We start from the raw sequence: 15879 nt of genomic DNA, 5'->3' as shown, positions 1-15879 counted from the left end.
CTTTTTCCCCCTGGTAAAAATCATTAGGACTTTACTGTTGGGCTCCAGCTTGGCTCCAGAATGAAAGGAAAGCTGGTCGAGGGTGGGAGGTAGGGGGCGGGGGGAGCAGGGCCGCTTACATGTCCTCCTGCAGCTGGGGAGTTAGAGGTTGGACAGAACACCTCCAGCCCTCCCCAAGCAGCCACGGCAGCCCAAGCTCCTCCCCGGCACACAGGCAGGCTCTGAACCCCACTCCAGCTGCTGCTGACTGTGCCTTTAAATTGCTGCTTTCGGAGGGTGCATCTAGGGGGAGGTGGGAGGCAGGAGAACATCTTCCTACCGGTCTCCCTCCTCCCTCCCCACCAAGACTCTTCAGGGTTTAGAGAGTGATTGCTGCCCAGAGAGAGTCTTTTCCAGCTCCCGGCTGGCAGGCTAAGGCCCTCTGGAGCCCAAGGCAAGCCCAAGCAGAAGCCAGTAGGGTTATCTGTGTCAGGATCATTTCCAGGAGAATAGTTCTGGCCCCTGGCAGGTAAAGACGGGCCAGAGGAGAAGAGGCAGAAGAGGAGAGAGAGCAGGCTCTTTGCGAGCAGCCCAAGTTGGAGAAAGGCTCTGTACTTTTGGTGTTCCTGCAGGGATATCCCCTCTCACGTTGGCAGCCAGGCTGAGAAAGGGCTTCAAGATCCCCGCGGAATGACAACTCTTGTTCCTGCAACCCTCTCCTTCCTTCTCCTCTGGACCCTGCCAGGGCAGGTCCTCCTCAGGTGAGCTGAGTGGGGGTGAGAAGGAGGTGCATGCAAACACTAGCCAAGGGGAATGGGCAACCTGGGCATCTGGCACACTTTCCTCTAAGTTTGCACAAAGCCCACAGTCTGGAGGGCTTCAGGGGAGGACACGCCCTCCCCCAGTTAGGACCCCCAAGAGCTTCGTATTAGAGATGTCAAGGCCCCGGTCATGCTGGGAATGTTTCTGCACAGGTGGAGGTTTCCTAGGCCTGGGTAGGGGTTAGGCAACTAAGCCCCAGAATGGAGGGTATCTGTCCAGCCACCTAACCCTGTTTCCCTATCATCTGGGCCACACACTGCTGAGATCGTTAAAAATGACAGCAACATCTGTCAACTGCCAGTCCAAGAGGCTTCAAGTAGTAGAGGTTTGGCCCAAGACCACATCAGGATGGAGCTGGGCTAGACATTCTTCGGCCCTCTGCAGTCACCCTGCTTGTGCTCACTTGGTTGCTCCCTATTCCTTGAGGGGGAAAAAGTAGCAGTCACTTCCTGGGCTTGCAGGAAAGACATCCTTTGGGCTCCCTGTAAATGTTCCCCCACCAATTGCCCCTTTCTCATTAGACCAGGAGCCAGCCTAGGTTGGCAGGGTGAGTTGAACAGGAAAGACGGCTGTAGCCTAGGCTGACCTGGTCATAAGAGGAGTGCCTCCAAAGGTGGAGGGGGTCAGTGCCACTACAGCATACTCCTCCTCCTCTTAATCCAAGAAACATCTCAGGGCTGCTTGCCTCTGCAAAGCCTACTGCTCCACTGTTTGCAGACACATTGGCTGGCAGGCAGGCAGGGATGCAGAGCAGGGCAATACACTTCTAAAGAGTGAAAAGCAGCTCAAAGTGGAATGGCAGCACAGCTGGAGTTGACAGGAGGATGCAGGCAGAAGGGGGCACCACACTGGGCCTTGCAGGCCCTCCAGGAGGGGAGGCTGCCTCAAAGCCCAAGCTCCAGTAACAGCATTCCCAATGGGACTTGGAAAGCAGAGGCAGTTAGAGCAAAACAGGCCCTTAGAGAGTCTGGAGTCCAAGTCCTTCATTGTACATATGGAAACTGAGGCCTAGAGATGGGGAGTGACCTGCCCAAGGTTGCTCAGCTACCTAGCACCAGAGTTAGAGTTCTCTCCCTGTGCTGCCCCAGAACCTTGCATGAGAAAGATTGTCAGCTCTGGATCCTCCTAGGTCCTGCAGGTGTTTAGGACTTTCCAGGAATGAAAGACAGGAGGGAGTGGCTGCACACTGTGACTGCTCTCAGGTCCTCAGACAAGTTAGCTCCAGAAGAGGGAACTGCAACAGGGACTGGGGCCCAAGACTGCTAAGCCCATAGCCTGTCCCAGGATACTAGGTCTAGGATTAGCAGGAGAGGTGACCTGAGAGTGGGGCTGAGGACAGTGGGGAGGGTCCAGTTTCTCCATGTGCAGGACCACGTGGCCTCCCAGCAGGCAGGTGGCAGGTGGCCAGCAGCAGCAGCACCTGGCTATCCTGTGTGGACATCCTGTGGTGAAGTCACAGACTTCTCCTTGCTCCAGCACCATCACCAGCCTCCTTGGATTTTCAGAGCCTGTCTCTGTCCCCAGGGTAAGGGCTTCCTCTTGCTTAGAAGATTCAAGGAGCCAGGACTCTAGAAGGTCAGGGTGGGGCTGCCGACCTTCCCCTACTTTGGCTCCTTGGCAGCCCACCCTGGGCTGCCTGCACCATAGTAATTGTGATAGATAGAGCTAGTTTTGAAGTCAATAGCTCTGGATTTGAATCCCGGCTTTACCACTCACTAGCTGCATGATCGTGAAGAATTCACCTCACCTTGCTGATCCTCAGTCTTCTCATTTATATAATGGGGGTAATCATAATACTTAGTCGAGAGGACTAATGTGAGAACTAAACTAGATAGAGTGTGTAAAGCATTTAGCATGGTGCCTTAGCTATTTTTATTATTCTATCGGTCACTGGATGGTACATGGATCTACTGGGAAAGAGGAGCCCACTGGCTCAAAAAAGACTAGTCCCCAGCAGCACAGCAGTTACCCCGCTGCTCAGTCCCACAGTGTGGCAGCAGCAGTGACAGTGGTGGAGTCGGCTATAGAGCAACGACAGCAGGCAGGAGAGAGCAGGAGGTGCCTGGCCCAGCCTGGAGTCCAGCTGAGCTCGGCCCTGAGCACTGCTCCTGTCCCCAAGGCTTTGCTGAGCTCCTAATCCCTAGTTTATCTGTTAGCTGGCAAGTTGGTAAGTAGGCATATGGAAGGGGCTTTGCTGCTGTTAGAAGGAAATCTGTTAGGGGAAAAGGGGACTGGCTTCTAAGCTATGCCAAAGCACACTGGCTCCTTCCTCAAAATCAAGCTGTTAGCAGGAAAATATGGGAGTTGACCTCAGCATGTCTACCCTACCGGGAGGCTTTTCCCCGTCCCTAGAGTCCTGCTTCCCCACCATAGTTACCAAGACTAGTTCCCCTGCCTGCAGTGGCATGGCCCTTAACTAAAACGTAGCTCAAACATAGCTTCCTGCTGGAGCATGCGCCAGAAGCCAAAACTTCCTCTTCAGAAGCTGAGTCCTACTTCCTGAGCAGCCCAGCATAAAGCCCAAGCAACTGAAGCCAACTCTCAAAAATAAAAATTATCCTTGAGCCCTTCCCATCCTTGACTAGGCTAGACGGGCAAAACTTTGTAGTAGCCACATCATTTCCCGCAAGACATCTCTCGCTGAGTGTTTTCCAAGTACCTTCAGAAAGAGAACATTGGATGAGGCCTCAGCCTAGGGTATGAGTCCTGACCCTGTCACTAGCTCTGAGACTTTGAACAAGTCATTCCTCCTTTTGAAGCCTCAGTTTTCTCATCTGTAAAATGGGAATAACAGTCCTCACCCCCATCTCACTGAGAATTGGGAGGGTAAGAAGACCTACTGTTTGCGAAAACACTTTTCTAGTACTAACAGGTAGGCTGCCGTGTTGATTTATGGCTGTTTTTGTTCTCGTTTTGCAAATGGCACCCAGAGACCCGTCATCTTCTGTCCTCCTGCCTGAGGGGTATGGAAACTGAGAGTCTGTGATAAATGCAGCACACAACTGGCCTCAGACTTTTTTACCTCTCCTGTCCAGGGTGGCCTTGGCAAAAGAGGAAGTCAAATCTGGAACCAAGGGGTCCCAGTCCATGTCCCCCTCTGATTTCCTAGACAAGCTTATGGGGCGAACATCTGGGTATGATGCCAGGATTCGACCCAATTTTAAAGGTAAGAAATCTTCATCCTATAAAAACTCCTCCCTCCCCACCACCTTTGGCAGAACATTACCCAGCCAGCCCCTATTGCCTCCCCTAAGGAAAGGAGGCTGGAGGTCCAGGGCTAGGGCTAGTTCTAACAGCTCAGAAGGAGCCTCCCCACCGCATTGCCCATGGGCGTGTGTAGCTGGCACTGATTTCTCCCAGCAGTGCCCTGGCCTGAAGCTCAGGGAGGGAGTTCTGGAAGCTGCTCCCATTCTCCTGGAATGCCCTGCCAATGGCCTGTGCTTTGTTACCCTCAGGCCCACCCGTGAACGTGACCTGCAACATCTTCATCAACAGTTTCGGCTCCGTCACCGAGACCACCATGGTAAGGGATCTCCCCACTCCCCACTTCCAGCCTAGTGTGAGTGGGAGGAGCCCACCAGATAGCAAGCTAGCATCTTTTGCCATATCAGCCCAAGGAAGGCTCCTTCTCTAGTGAAAAATGCCTACTGCCCGAGATGTGCTCCCAACACTCCTCCTCATGGCCTTCCTGCCCATACAGGCTTGCTGGGCCCCTGGGAATGGCAATGTTTCTGATGGGCCCATATCTGCACCCTCCCAGGACTACCGGGTAAATGTCTTCTTGAGGCAACAGTGGAATGACCCACGCCTGTCCTACCGAGAATATCCTGACGACTCTCTGGACCTCGATCCCTCCATGCTGGACTCTATCTGGAAGCCAGACCTGTTCTTTGCCAATGAGAAAGGGGCCAACTTCCATGAGGTGACCACGGACAACAAGTTACTGCGCATCTTCAAGAATGGGAATGTGCTCTACAGCATCAGGTGCACTGGGTGGATGGCCAGGAGAAGAATTTAGATGAAGACCGAGGAGTGGGAGGAGGGTTCCCTTGTGCTGTGATGGGCCCCAGTAAGCCGAAGTCATTTCTTTCTTACTGATCCCACTAGGTTGACCCTCATTTTGTCCTGCCCAATGGACCTCAAGAACTTCCCCATGGACATCCAGACCTGCACGATGCAGCTGGAGAGTTGTAAGTGTCTCTATAGAGTCACAGAGGACCTGGAATAACAGTGAGTTAACCCGACCTCATGACATCACAGATGAAAAGGGCTACCCAGAGTTGGGAAGAACTTACTCAAGCACACCCAGCCAATTCTTGGCACAGATGAGACTAGAAACCAGGGCTCCCTAACCCCTAGAACAGTGTGTTTTTCATCCCCACACTATTTGCTGATCTGGCTGTTCCATGGGGCTGGGGAACAGGAAGGCATCAGCCTTACGCACAAATGCGTTTGTGCTGTTTTGGGGGGCGATTTGAGTGGCATCTTCTCTGCCCAAAGGTGTGTCCCCTCTCACAGTGCCTGAAGTAGTTCCACCTTTACTTCCCTTGAGTTAAGGCATTGAAGATGCCTATAAAAATGCCAGAGTGGGCAGGGTGGGGGCACTCGTGGAGCCCTGGTTCCCCACAAACACAGATACCTTTGTAGAGAGGTAGGAGATGACAGTTCTAGGCAGAGGACAGTGCCTAGAATGAAGAGGTCAGCCAAGGGCTCCTCTGTGGCAGGGGTGCCAGCCTGGAGGGGCTGCCCAAAGTGCAGAGGAACCAAGGATGACAAGGCTGGGCCATCACTTATTTCCACTCCCTCCTCATCTCCTGGGTCGGCGGAGACGTTAGATCTGGAGCCATCCACTAGATGTTCCCAGAAGAAGGCTTATAAGGCTGTTTCCAGCATAAAATAACTGTAATGAGTAGAATGTGTCTTGTGTGGTCAGCTCTTTAGAGTTCTTAAACCACTTTCACACCTGGGCTCTCAATATCCCTTCATGGCAGCTCTGAAAAGTGGGTAGAGCAGCTACTATAATTCCCATTTTACAGAAGGGGAAGTGACTTATCCAAAGTCACAGAGCTACTCTGGGTCAAGGCCCAACACTGGATGTCTGTGAGCCTTGGTGTTTCTGCTCCCATCTCTACCTGACATGTGCAAATATGGTCATATACGTGGCATGAGCCCTCATGAACTGCTATGTATGTGTGAATAACTTGGCATGTTCAGATATTAGCTTTAAATTTGTCCCAACTCAAGGCCCTGGCTAGGATCTATGGTATGCACATTGTCCCATGCATGACTGGCAGGATATAAATAGCTGTCTCCTCCCTGAGGTGATGTGGCAGAAGCTCTGGCTCTGAGGCTAGCTCAGCTTAAGACGTGTGTTCGGTACACATGCTTACTCCCCTGGGCTTGAGATATGGCAGGAGGCTCCTAGCTGGGTTCCTTGACATCTTTCCAACCCTCTTGACCTGCTTTCTAGGTCTGCCAAAATGATTTCTCTTTGGGCTTTTCTCAAGCTTGAAAACAGGGTAGGAGTCTGTAGTCTTCCTGATTTACCTGCCCACTCAGGATGGGCCCGTGAGACAACTGACCAAGTGTCCTCTCCAGAAAAGTTTCCCTTTCCATGATAAGCGTGAAGCTCCTAAACCCCAGACCTTACTCCTCACCTGTTCTCTCCTGCCTGTTCTGATCCTACCCCTACCCCCACCCAACACCCACACTCTGCAGCCCTCTGCCATCTCTGTCACTTTCAGTTGGCTACACCATGAATGACCTCGTGTTTGAGTGGCTGGAAGATGCTCCTGCTGTCCAAGTGGCTGAGGGGCTGACTCTGCCCCAGTTTATCTTGCGGGATGAGAAGGATCTAGGCTATTGTACCAAGCACTACAACACAGGTAAAAACCAGGATCTTTACTGGCTGTGAGACACAGGAGAACCTTCAGATGTGAGGCAAGGGGACAAGTCAGCTGGCCTCTATCAAAGGTTCAATTTATGTCAGATATGGGGCCAGGGGCTTCATATAACTTATCTATTTGTGATAGCAATTATAAATACCATTTTTCAGAAAGGGAAAACTGAGGTTCTAAGAAGTCAGTTAAATCAAGTGTCCAAGTCATATAGCTAGTAAATGGCAGATTTAGAATTTAAATCCAAGCCTTCTAACTCCAAAGTCCATGTTCTTGTTCCTGTCGCATGCTGCAGAGCAAACGACAGTGGGTGGAAAGTTTCCCACTTTTCCTGGGATCAACTTTGTGTGGAAGCAGGGAATCCATATCTGGTAATAGGGAGTGACTATGCTGAACCCAGAGGGAATAGGCCTGAGGGCAGTGGCCAGCTTACAGTCCACACTTCCCACTGTGTCACCACTGCCAGCTCTCAGGAACTTCCCAGGTGTGAAATGTCAGCTAAGAAGTGGAGAAGGGCTGCTTTCCCAGCCTGAGCATCTGCCCCCCTGCAGCTTCTCTAAGAGTTGCTGGCTCCACATTTTCCCTGACAATTTGTCTGCACGGAGCTCTGACCCTGAAATAGAGGCAGCAGCCTGAAGAGGGGAGATCCCGGGTCCCTTCCATGGTGGGCTGATATGTTTTGGGTACTGCCCCATGAATATGGGTGTGCATGTATGTAGGGGTGTGGGGAGTGGGAAGAGGAAAAGGCCATTGAATTCAGAAAATACAAGGGGGAATGAAAATTGATACAAACATTTTGGAGTAAAAAAGTTGGCAAACTGTATATAGATCAGTGGTTTTCAAACTTTGGTGTTCATTATATTCCCCTGGGGAGTCTATTAAAATGCTGGCTCCTGGGCTCTACCTCTCAGAGATTCTGATTACGGTTACCTATACTTGGAGTGATGCCCAGAAATCTGCATTTTAACAAGCATCCTGAGGATTCTGATGCAGGTGGTCCAGCGAACATGCTTTGAGAAACTTTAGAAACTAAAATTGTTTTTCTACTTATTTATCCAGGAATCCTATTCCTTGAAATGTATTATATGGAAATATTCCAAAATACTGCATTGGCCTTTGACCCCAAGGAGGCTCCTGGGTGGCTGTTTATATTAGCAAAAACTTGGAACTGTTTTAAATATCCACCAATAGGGCAGAGGTTAAGTAAATTACATAGTGTGTCTGCTTAGTGGATTAGTATGCAGACATTAAAAGGGATGGTTACAAGGTGTTATATCAATGTGTGAAAGTACAAGTGAAAAAAGGTAAGATTCAGAGGTATAAATACAGAATGATTATATTACGGTAAAAGAAATAAACCAAAAGCATGCATTTAAAAGCTTTGGGTGGAAATAGCACTAAATGTCTCTAAAGTAATGTGATACAACAGATAAAAGCAAGAAGTTTGGAGGCAGATAGAGCTGAGTTTGGATTCTGGCATCATCATTTACTAGTTGAGTGCCTTTGAGAAACATAACTTAATCTCTTCATGCCTCCGTATTCCTATCTGTAATATGAGAGATAATAATTTTACTTGCCGCAAAGAGTTGCTATAGGATTAAATGAGATAAAGTATATGAAGTCAGGTCCCTTAGTAGGGGTTTGATAAATAATAAGCTTATGAATATTATTATCCCTTCTCTACTTCTCATTTTTTCTATACTAAACAAGTTTTAATTTTGGAATTAAAAACAAAACTGCTATTGCAAAAAAAAAAAAAAAGAAGAAGAAGAAGAAGGAAAGAAGGGAAAGAAAATATGGGTACCTAATAAAGGCATGTCATGACAAGAATCCCGGGGTGGGATGAAGTGAGGTGGATTCAGGGAACAGTAAGAGGTCACAGCATCATACAAAGTGTCAAAACCATAATCAGTCATTGACGAAATCACTGGCTTTGAAGAATCAAGTAGGCCTGATAAGACTAGACCTAGGCCAGAATAAAATAATAATATATGCATCTTCTCCTTTTCGCTTGGATTATCCTGAGCCTCTGCTTCCAAGAGAAGCTCTGAGCTAGTATTTTCTCAGCCCTAGGGCCCTGGAAAGCAGAGTAAAGTGAAGGTTGGCAAAGGAGGTGGAGCATTGGTTGGTGTGCCTGGGCCAATGCACTTTTTGCTGGTGGAATAGAATGCTGCAGCCTGATGCTCTATGGGAACCCGCTCCCCGCAGTCTGGAGCTGGTCTCTGTTGGGCGGTTTTCAGATGTTTGCTATCTGGCTCTTCTCACTTGCTTAAGTCACAAACAGTGTTTATCCTAGTGAATTGTTGCTAGAGAGCTTCTGGGGCACTAGCAAGCACAAGCATGGCTGCTGAGATCTAAGTGGAGTCTAAGCCAATTGCTTTGTTAATAATGATAATAGTAACAGCTACCTATGTGTCAAATGCCTCAAATACATTATCTTGTTTAATTTTTCCAATAGCGCAGTGATGGAGTTGGTATCACTACTCTGTTTTACAGTCAAGGAAACTGAAGCTCAAAGCACAAAGACACACAGTGGAAGGTTCAGGATTCAAACCCAGGCAGTCTGACTCTGGAGCCCTCCTGCTCCTTATCCTCTTGCCGAGCCGTCATGTGAAAGGCCTTCTGCTGGAAATGAAAGTGCTGGGAGCAAAAGGCCAAGTCTTTGATGGTCGGTCTGAGAGCTTCCTTAGTATATACATCTGGCACTGCCTGGGGCCATTATGAAAGGCTCATTCATTGGCCCAGCTGAGGTGCCCAGAGGCTGGTCAGCAGAGGGCTGCCCTCCTCCTGTCCTAATCCCCTTAGGCTCAGCTACAGACTGGGGAACTGGGGCCTGACTCCTCACCTCTCTCCTTGCAGGGAAATTCACCTGCATTGAGGTAAAGTTTCACCTGGAGCGGCAGATGGGCTACTATCTGATTCAGATGTACATCCCCAGCCTACTCATCGTCATCCTGTCCTGGGTCTCCTTCTGGATCAACATGGATGCTGCCCCTGCCCGTGTGGGCCTGGGCATCACCACCGTGCTCACCATGACCACCCAGAGCTCTGGCTCCCGGGCCTCTTTGCCTAAGGTGAAGAGACATGCAAGGGAACTTGCTTGCCATAGAGCACCCCATTTCCCATTCATCCCAATGTGCCCTCCTGCTCACCATTTACCTTGGATTTAAGGTTGAGAAGAGCCACCGGGCAAGAGCTGGTGTCCTGCATTCTCTCTCTCCCTGTAATATACTGCTAATAACATTGTTGACAATGTGGAGGCTGGGGTTGGGGATGCTATCTGGCTAGGGAATGAGGAGAGACAGTGCCTTACTTTGACTCTCTTCAGGAAATATTAGCGTGTCCAAGGTCAAAAGATCCTCAGCAAGTAGAAAGTCCTGCTCCCTCATGATACAGATGAGGAGAATACAGCCCAGAGTGGTAAAATAATCTTCTTAAGATCATGCCTTGTAAGAAACAACCAAAAGAATATCAGAGTTTTGAACCAATTTCTGTCGTCTTACTGTATCAGAAATTAGAAACTATCACAAAGCACTCTAGAGACAGTATCCATTCTTTTGGGATGAGAAAATTGAGGTAGAAAATAGCAATTAAAGTCAGTGGACTCCAGTTGTCTGGGCCCGGTGATGTTTTGATTACGCAGGAAGATTTGTGCTGATGGGACTGGGCACAGATTCTCCCTGTCTCATGTCTTCATGTAGGGAATTTAGAGGTCACCTCAAAGTCCTTACAGTCAGCAAAGCTCTGAACAAATCAGGGAGCAACGCCATTTATTCATTCAATAAATATTTATTGAGCATGTACTATGTACCAGCCACTGAACTTTGTCATGTAGAAATAACAGGAAGCAAAAGCAACACAGTTCCTTGTGGATCTTACAATGAATATATTCCCTCTTGCACTGATTTGTTGGGAACCAGGCCCTATGATCTCCCATCTCTCAGTGCTTGTTCCTAAGAAGACTTTTTACTGGGGGCTTACACAGTAGGTAATTTCACACATCCATGGTGAATTTATGAATGTGCTACATGGCTGGGAGTAGGGTAGTGATTAGGAGTAGGAGATTGGGGTCAGCAGATTTAGGTTTGTCTCCCAAGCTCATCATCTACTAATAATTTACCTTAGGTAAATTCCTTATCCTCTCAATCATCTTGCCTGTAACATGGGAATAAGAATATTACCAGTTCTGGCTGGGCGCGGTGGCTCACGCCTGTGATCCCAGCACTTTGGGAGGCCGAGGCAGGCGGATCACGTGGACAAGAGTGCGAGACCAGCCTGGCCAACATGGTGAAACCCCATCTCTACTAAGAATACAAAAAAAATTTAGCTGGGTGTGGTGGCGTGTGCTTATAAATCCCAGCTACTTGTAAGGCTGAGGCAGAAAAATCGCTTGAACCTGGGAGGCGGAGGTTGCACTGAGCTGATGCACCACTACACTCCAGCCTGGGCAACAGAGCAAGACTCTGTCTCGAGAGAGAGAGAGAGAGAGAAAAAAAAAGAATATTACCAGTTCCATAGGGTTATTGCAAAATATAATATATTAACACACAGGACAGTGTTTGGCACATAATAACGGCTCAATAAATGTTAACTATTGTTATAATTATCAGGTGTCAGGGTTGAAAAAACTGAGTGATGAATCTGGGGCTAAAGCAGCTGGTGTCATCCCTAATTATTTTTGAGTTGTCAGAAACCTTTGAGGTGGTCCAAAGCCCTATAGGGATAAGTGGTAACAAAACTCAGATCAGAATCACATGTCCCAGGAAACGTTGTTAGAGATCATTTTCTGTAAATGTGTTTCCTAGATGGACAGGGATATTGACAAGGCTCTGAGAGGCAGGCTGGAGTTAGGCAAGGGCTACACGGCCAGACCAGGCTGTGATGGTCGTGTTTTGATAGTGGTCTTGTAAAGAGACCAGAAGCAGAAAAGTAGTTCAGACCTAAGAACCCTGCCCTAGTTTATTACCTCTGCCACACAAGGTGATTCATCTCTAAAGCAGAGAGGTACTGAAATTTATGCCTTATTCTTGCCAAGAGAACTTCCTTTTCTGGTTCCCTCCTGTGAGTGAACATAATCCATCTGCTCCCAGGAATCACTTAGTTTCCTTATTTGGAAAAAACAGTCTTTGTTGGAGGGTTGTTTGCAGCATTTGGTACCTTCTTGTCAAATTTTAATGACTTCTTCATGGCCTCATTGGCCAGTAAGCAAACTATCCAAGCCTGCACCCTGAACTAAATAGCCTCATTAGCCAGCCCCTCAGAGCAAGGGACTCAGTAAGCCAGGGACTGTTTGCTCACTCTTGAGTGTGTGTAACATTAAGTTTGGTGGGGGCCGCATGAGGTCAGGCTAGGGGCTTCCAAAAGCCGCACCGATCTCACACCCCTAATACAACTCTAGTGTCCAGAATGAGAGTGGCAGAGGCTTACTTTGTAAGGGAACTCAGTTGGAGTGACCATTCCTCATGTTCCCAGGAAACAACTGTTACTTTGCCTTTATGGTGCCACCAAAGGCACTGATTACCATCTCTTTGCTGGGCCTTTGATCCCCTCAACTGCAGGGAGCTCAAAGCAGGATGGAAGGACTAAATGGAAGTTTCTTCCAGAGGCTAGGAGATTAGACCTAAAGTTGCAGCAGGGAAGGAGCCACTTCTGTCTAGATCCTATCATCTAAATAGCCTACAGCTATTGGGGCAGGTAGTGGTAAAGAGGGTAGACAGCAAGCAGAAACCAGCAGATATGCACATCACATGTTGCTAAACCATCTATCTGTTCATTCATTCAAAATTATTTACTATAGGCCAGAAACTCAGCTAGGCATTGGAAGCAGAACAGTGATTGAGATAGAAACAGTCCGTGCCATCGAAGAGCTCACAGTCTAGTTGAGGGAATGGCCAGGTATGTGATGGATGCTAAGAAGTTGTAGGTAACCTGAGCACATATAGCAGGACAACCAACACAGACTGGGATGATTAGGGAAGGCATCCCAGGGGATGTGGTATCTAAAGTGAAAGCTGAAGGATAAGTAAAAGTTATCCAGGTAAATGAGAGAAAGGATAGAGGAGATTGGCTCTTTGGGAAACTACAGAAATAGTTTACCACAGCAGATTACAAGGGGTGTGATGAAATGAACAGGTAGGCAAAGGCTAGATATCATGATAAGGGGAGCATAGACTGTATTATAAGGGTAATGGAGAACCACTGAAGGATCGTGAAGGGGAGTGATATAATCAGATTTATATTTTGAAAACAACTCTGGCTGCTGTTTGGAGAACAGATTGGAGGTGGCAAGAGTAGATGCAAGGAGACCATTCAGAAAACTTGCAACCCTTCAGATGTGCCAGGATAGTGAGTGGACAGATTCCTGAGTTTTTGTTTGTTTTTGTTTTTTAGACAGAGTCTCACTCTGTCGCCCAGGCTGGAGTGCAGTGGCACTATCTCAGCTCGTTGCAACCTCTGCCTCCCGGGTTCAAGCAATTCTTCCACCTCAGCCTCCCTAGCAGCTGGGATTACAGGCATGCACCACCACACCCAGCTAATTTTTTGTTTTTAGTAGAGACAGGTTTTGGCTGTGTTGGCCAGGCTGATCTCAAACCCCTGGGCTCAAGTGATCTGCCTCTCGGACTCCCAAAGTGCTGGGATTACAGGCATGAGCCACCACGCCCAGCCAAGATTTTTGAGATGTATTATTGACACACTTATCATTAACAGGACTTTCTTCCTAGTGCTTAAAGTGTCTTTTCCTTTGATGGTCTGAGGACCTTCATGGCCATCCTTTTATAATGAGTAATTACCTCATTATTGATCTTGATAGCAGGTATTTGATATCCTTGGGGGCACTGTCGGACTGAGGGATGGTGAATGAAATAGGATGCCCTCTTAGTAAGTGGCAAAGTGGAGACACCAAGGGATGCTTCATCAGGGGTGCCTAGTAACCCACTGCCACCATCTCAGTGACATTGCCCTAAAAGAGTTAGAGCAGGGTTTTTCACCCTTAGCACTCTTGCCATTCGGGGCCAGATAATTCTTTGTTGTGTGCGTGCATGTGTGTGTGTCTGTGTCTGTGTGTGTGTCTGTGTCTGTATGTGTGTCTGTGTGTGTCTGGATGTGCCTGTATGTGTGTCTCTGTGTATGCATGTCTGTGTGTTGAAGGCCAGGCAGGGAGCTGTGTACTGTAGAATGTTTAGCAGCATCCCTGACCTGTACCCATTAGATGCCAGTAGCCACCATCTCTTGCAAAATTGTGCCACCAAAAATGTCTCCAAATATTACCAGATGTCCCTGGTGGGAGGCAGAGTTGTCCCCAGTTAAGAATCACTGAGGTAGAGGATTTATTTACCCAGTGAAACTTGCTCCTTACCTGGGATCTACAGCACCCTCACTTCCCATCATAGCAGCAGCTGATGAAGGAAGTGGCCTCTCCGAAATTCTGTTCTTGCTGGGGTGCCCTATGTGGTGAGCTCAGCAGCTGAAAACTATGTAGCAGGTAATTTTGTTGAGGAGATGAAAGATCTAAACCTGAGTTCTGTCCCCCACTCCTGGCCCCACCCAGCTGCAATGCCTGGAAGAGGCCAGAAAGTGGGAGACAAAAGTATTTGGAGGCTGCCAAGGAAAGTAGTGAGAGGAGAGTACAAGGGACTGGATAGGTGGATGCCAACCACATCTTGCAACTACCAAAGCATCCTTAAAGGGGTGGGTGATGTTCCCTCAGTATCCCTGCCCTGTTCTCTCCAGGGTGAGAGATGAGGCCCCAGCTCACTACTGAGCTAAATTCATCAGCAAAGCCTTTCCAAAAGAGCAACAAGGAAAACCACAAGACCAGGGGAAGAACAGGGGTGGAGGAAGGAACTCCTAGTCTGTCAAGGGAAGAACAGGGGTGGAGGAAGGAACTCCCAGTCTGTCAGTGAGACCGCAGCCTAAGTAAATGACAATGCCACTGAATTGAAAGCCCAGAACACCCAGGTCCTAGTGCCACCTTTTCACTGGGTAATCTTGGCTAAGACCCATCTGCTCTGGGCCTTAAGTGTCCTCATGTGTCTCACATCGGTATTGTGAACCCTGCCTGACCAATTACCACTGAGGCTATGAGGACCCTAGGAGATAACAGAGGGAAGACAAATGCAGTGTTCATGCTCATTACTGTTTATTGAAAGAAAAGAATCAAAAGAAGCTCAGAATGAAGACAATAATAAAAAGCAGAATCAAAAGTTCAAGAAGAATAAAGAAAGAAAGGGGAAGAATTGTAGGAAGGAAAAAGTTGTAGAAGTAGAGTATGGAGAGTGCAAAGAGGTGGAGTATGATGGGCAGTCCTATCTTTTCCATCTGGGCTTTCAGACGATAGGATATGTCGTGGAAAGCTTCTTTAAACACCAGAAAAAATTCAGGATAAAGCTCAAAAAGAGCAGGCAATCGATAAGGGTTGGAAATCGACTCAGTAGGCCATGGAAGGACTTCAAGAAGGTTGATAGTTCTGTCGTTGGATGTTGCAGGTGTCCTACGTGAAGGCAATCGACATCTGGATGGCTGTGTGTCTGCTCTTTGTGTTCGCTGCCTTGCTGGAGTATGCTGCTGTCAATTTTGTTTCTCGTCAGCATAAAGAATTCATACGACTTCGAAGAAGGCAGAGGCGCCAACGCATGGTGAGTACAACTAGGGAGGGGCCCACTGCCTTTCTCCTTTGGACTCCTTTCTCCCTACTCCTCCTCCCCACAAACCAAGACCCACCCCAGAGCTGCAAGGACTAGACAGGCAATCAGAAACCCTGGGTGCAGTGGCTCGCGCCTGTAATCCCAGCACTTTGGGAGGCCAAGGCGGGTGGATCACAAGGTTAGGAGCTCAAGACCAGTCTGACCAACATGGTGAAACTCCGTCTCTACTAAAAATACAAAAATTAGCCGGGTATGGTGGCGGGCACCTGTAATCCCAGCTACTCAGAAGGCTGAGGCAGGAGAATCGCTTGAACCTGGGAGGTGGAGGTTGCAGTGAGCTGCAATCACCACTGCAATCCAGTCTGGGCAACAGAGTGAGACTCCGTCTCAAAAAATAAATAAATAAATAAATACATAAAAAGAGATTGCTTTGAGAAGTAGTAATTGCTCCCTCCACAACCTGGAGGAAGGTAGCCCAGGTTGTCACACACTAATTGGTGGTTAAGAATTCAACAGTCGCCGGGCGCGGTGGCTCA

At 48.3% G+C, this 15879-nt stretch overlaps 2 protein-coding genes across 2 annotated transcripts in view; one reads left to right on the top strand and one right to left on the bottom strand.

Annotated features, from left to right (window-relative positions):
* The first annotated feature begins 249 nt into the window (after positions 1-249).
* LOC108526414 (glycine receptor subunit alpha-4) lies at positions 250-10257 on the top strand. The gene is made up of 7 exons (XM_017867156.1): positions 250-740; positions 3837-3967; positions 4257-4324; positions 4562-4785; positions 4909-4991; positions 6546-6686; positions 9558-10257. The coding sequence occupies exons 1-7, from the start codon at positions 670-672 to the stop codon at positions 9866-9868; spliced, it is 1029 nt and encodes a 342-aa protein (XP_017722645.1). The 5' UTR covers positions 250-669; the 3' UTR covers positions 9869-10257.
* Positions 10258-14821: 4564 nt separating this feature from the next.
* Positions 14822-15879, bottom strand: part of TMEM31 (transmembrane protein 31) — a 3638-nt gene continuing 2580 nt past the window's right edge. Inside the window, exon 2 of the mRNA XM_017867155.1 lies at positions 14822-15263. Coding sequence (XP_017722644.1) covers positions 14856-15263 — 408 coding nt within the window. The 3' untranslated portion in view covers positions 14822-14855. The remainder of the gene's footprint in view (positions 15264-15879) is intronic.

The sequence above is a fragment of the Rhinopithecus bieti genome, unplaced genomic scaffold (genome assembly GCF_001698545.2).
Source record: "Rhinopithecus bieti isolate Rb0 unplaced genomic scaffold, ASM169854v2 scaffold_4008, whole genome shotgun sequence".
Classification (NCBI taxonomy): Eukaryota; Metazoa; Chordata; class Mammalia; order Primates; family Cercopithecidae; genus Rhinopithecus; species Rhinopithecus bieti.
This window is presented reverse-complemented; position numbering and strand designations above follow the sequence as displayed.

What these genes read in the sequence shown, in the direction of transcription:
- LOC108526414 (XM_017867156.1), top strand. Translation starts at nt 670, where the DNA reads ATGACAACTCTTGTTCCTGCAACCCTCTCCTTCCTTCTCCTCTGGACC. An exon ending in CCGTCACCGAGACCACCATG is followed by an intron (nt 4,325 to 4,561) that starts GTAAGGGATCTC and finishes GCACCCTCCCAG; the next exon opens with GACTACCGGGTAAATGTCTT. An exon ending in TACCAAGCACTACAACACAG is followed by an intron (nt 6,687 to 9,557) that starts GTAAAAACCAGG and finishes CTCTCCTTGCAG; the next exon opens with GGAAATTCACCTGCATTGAG.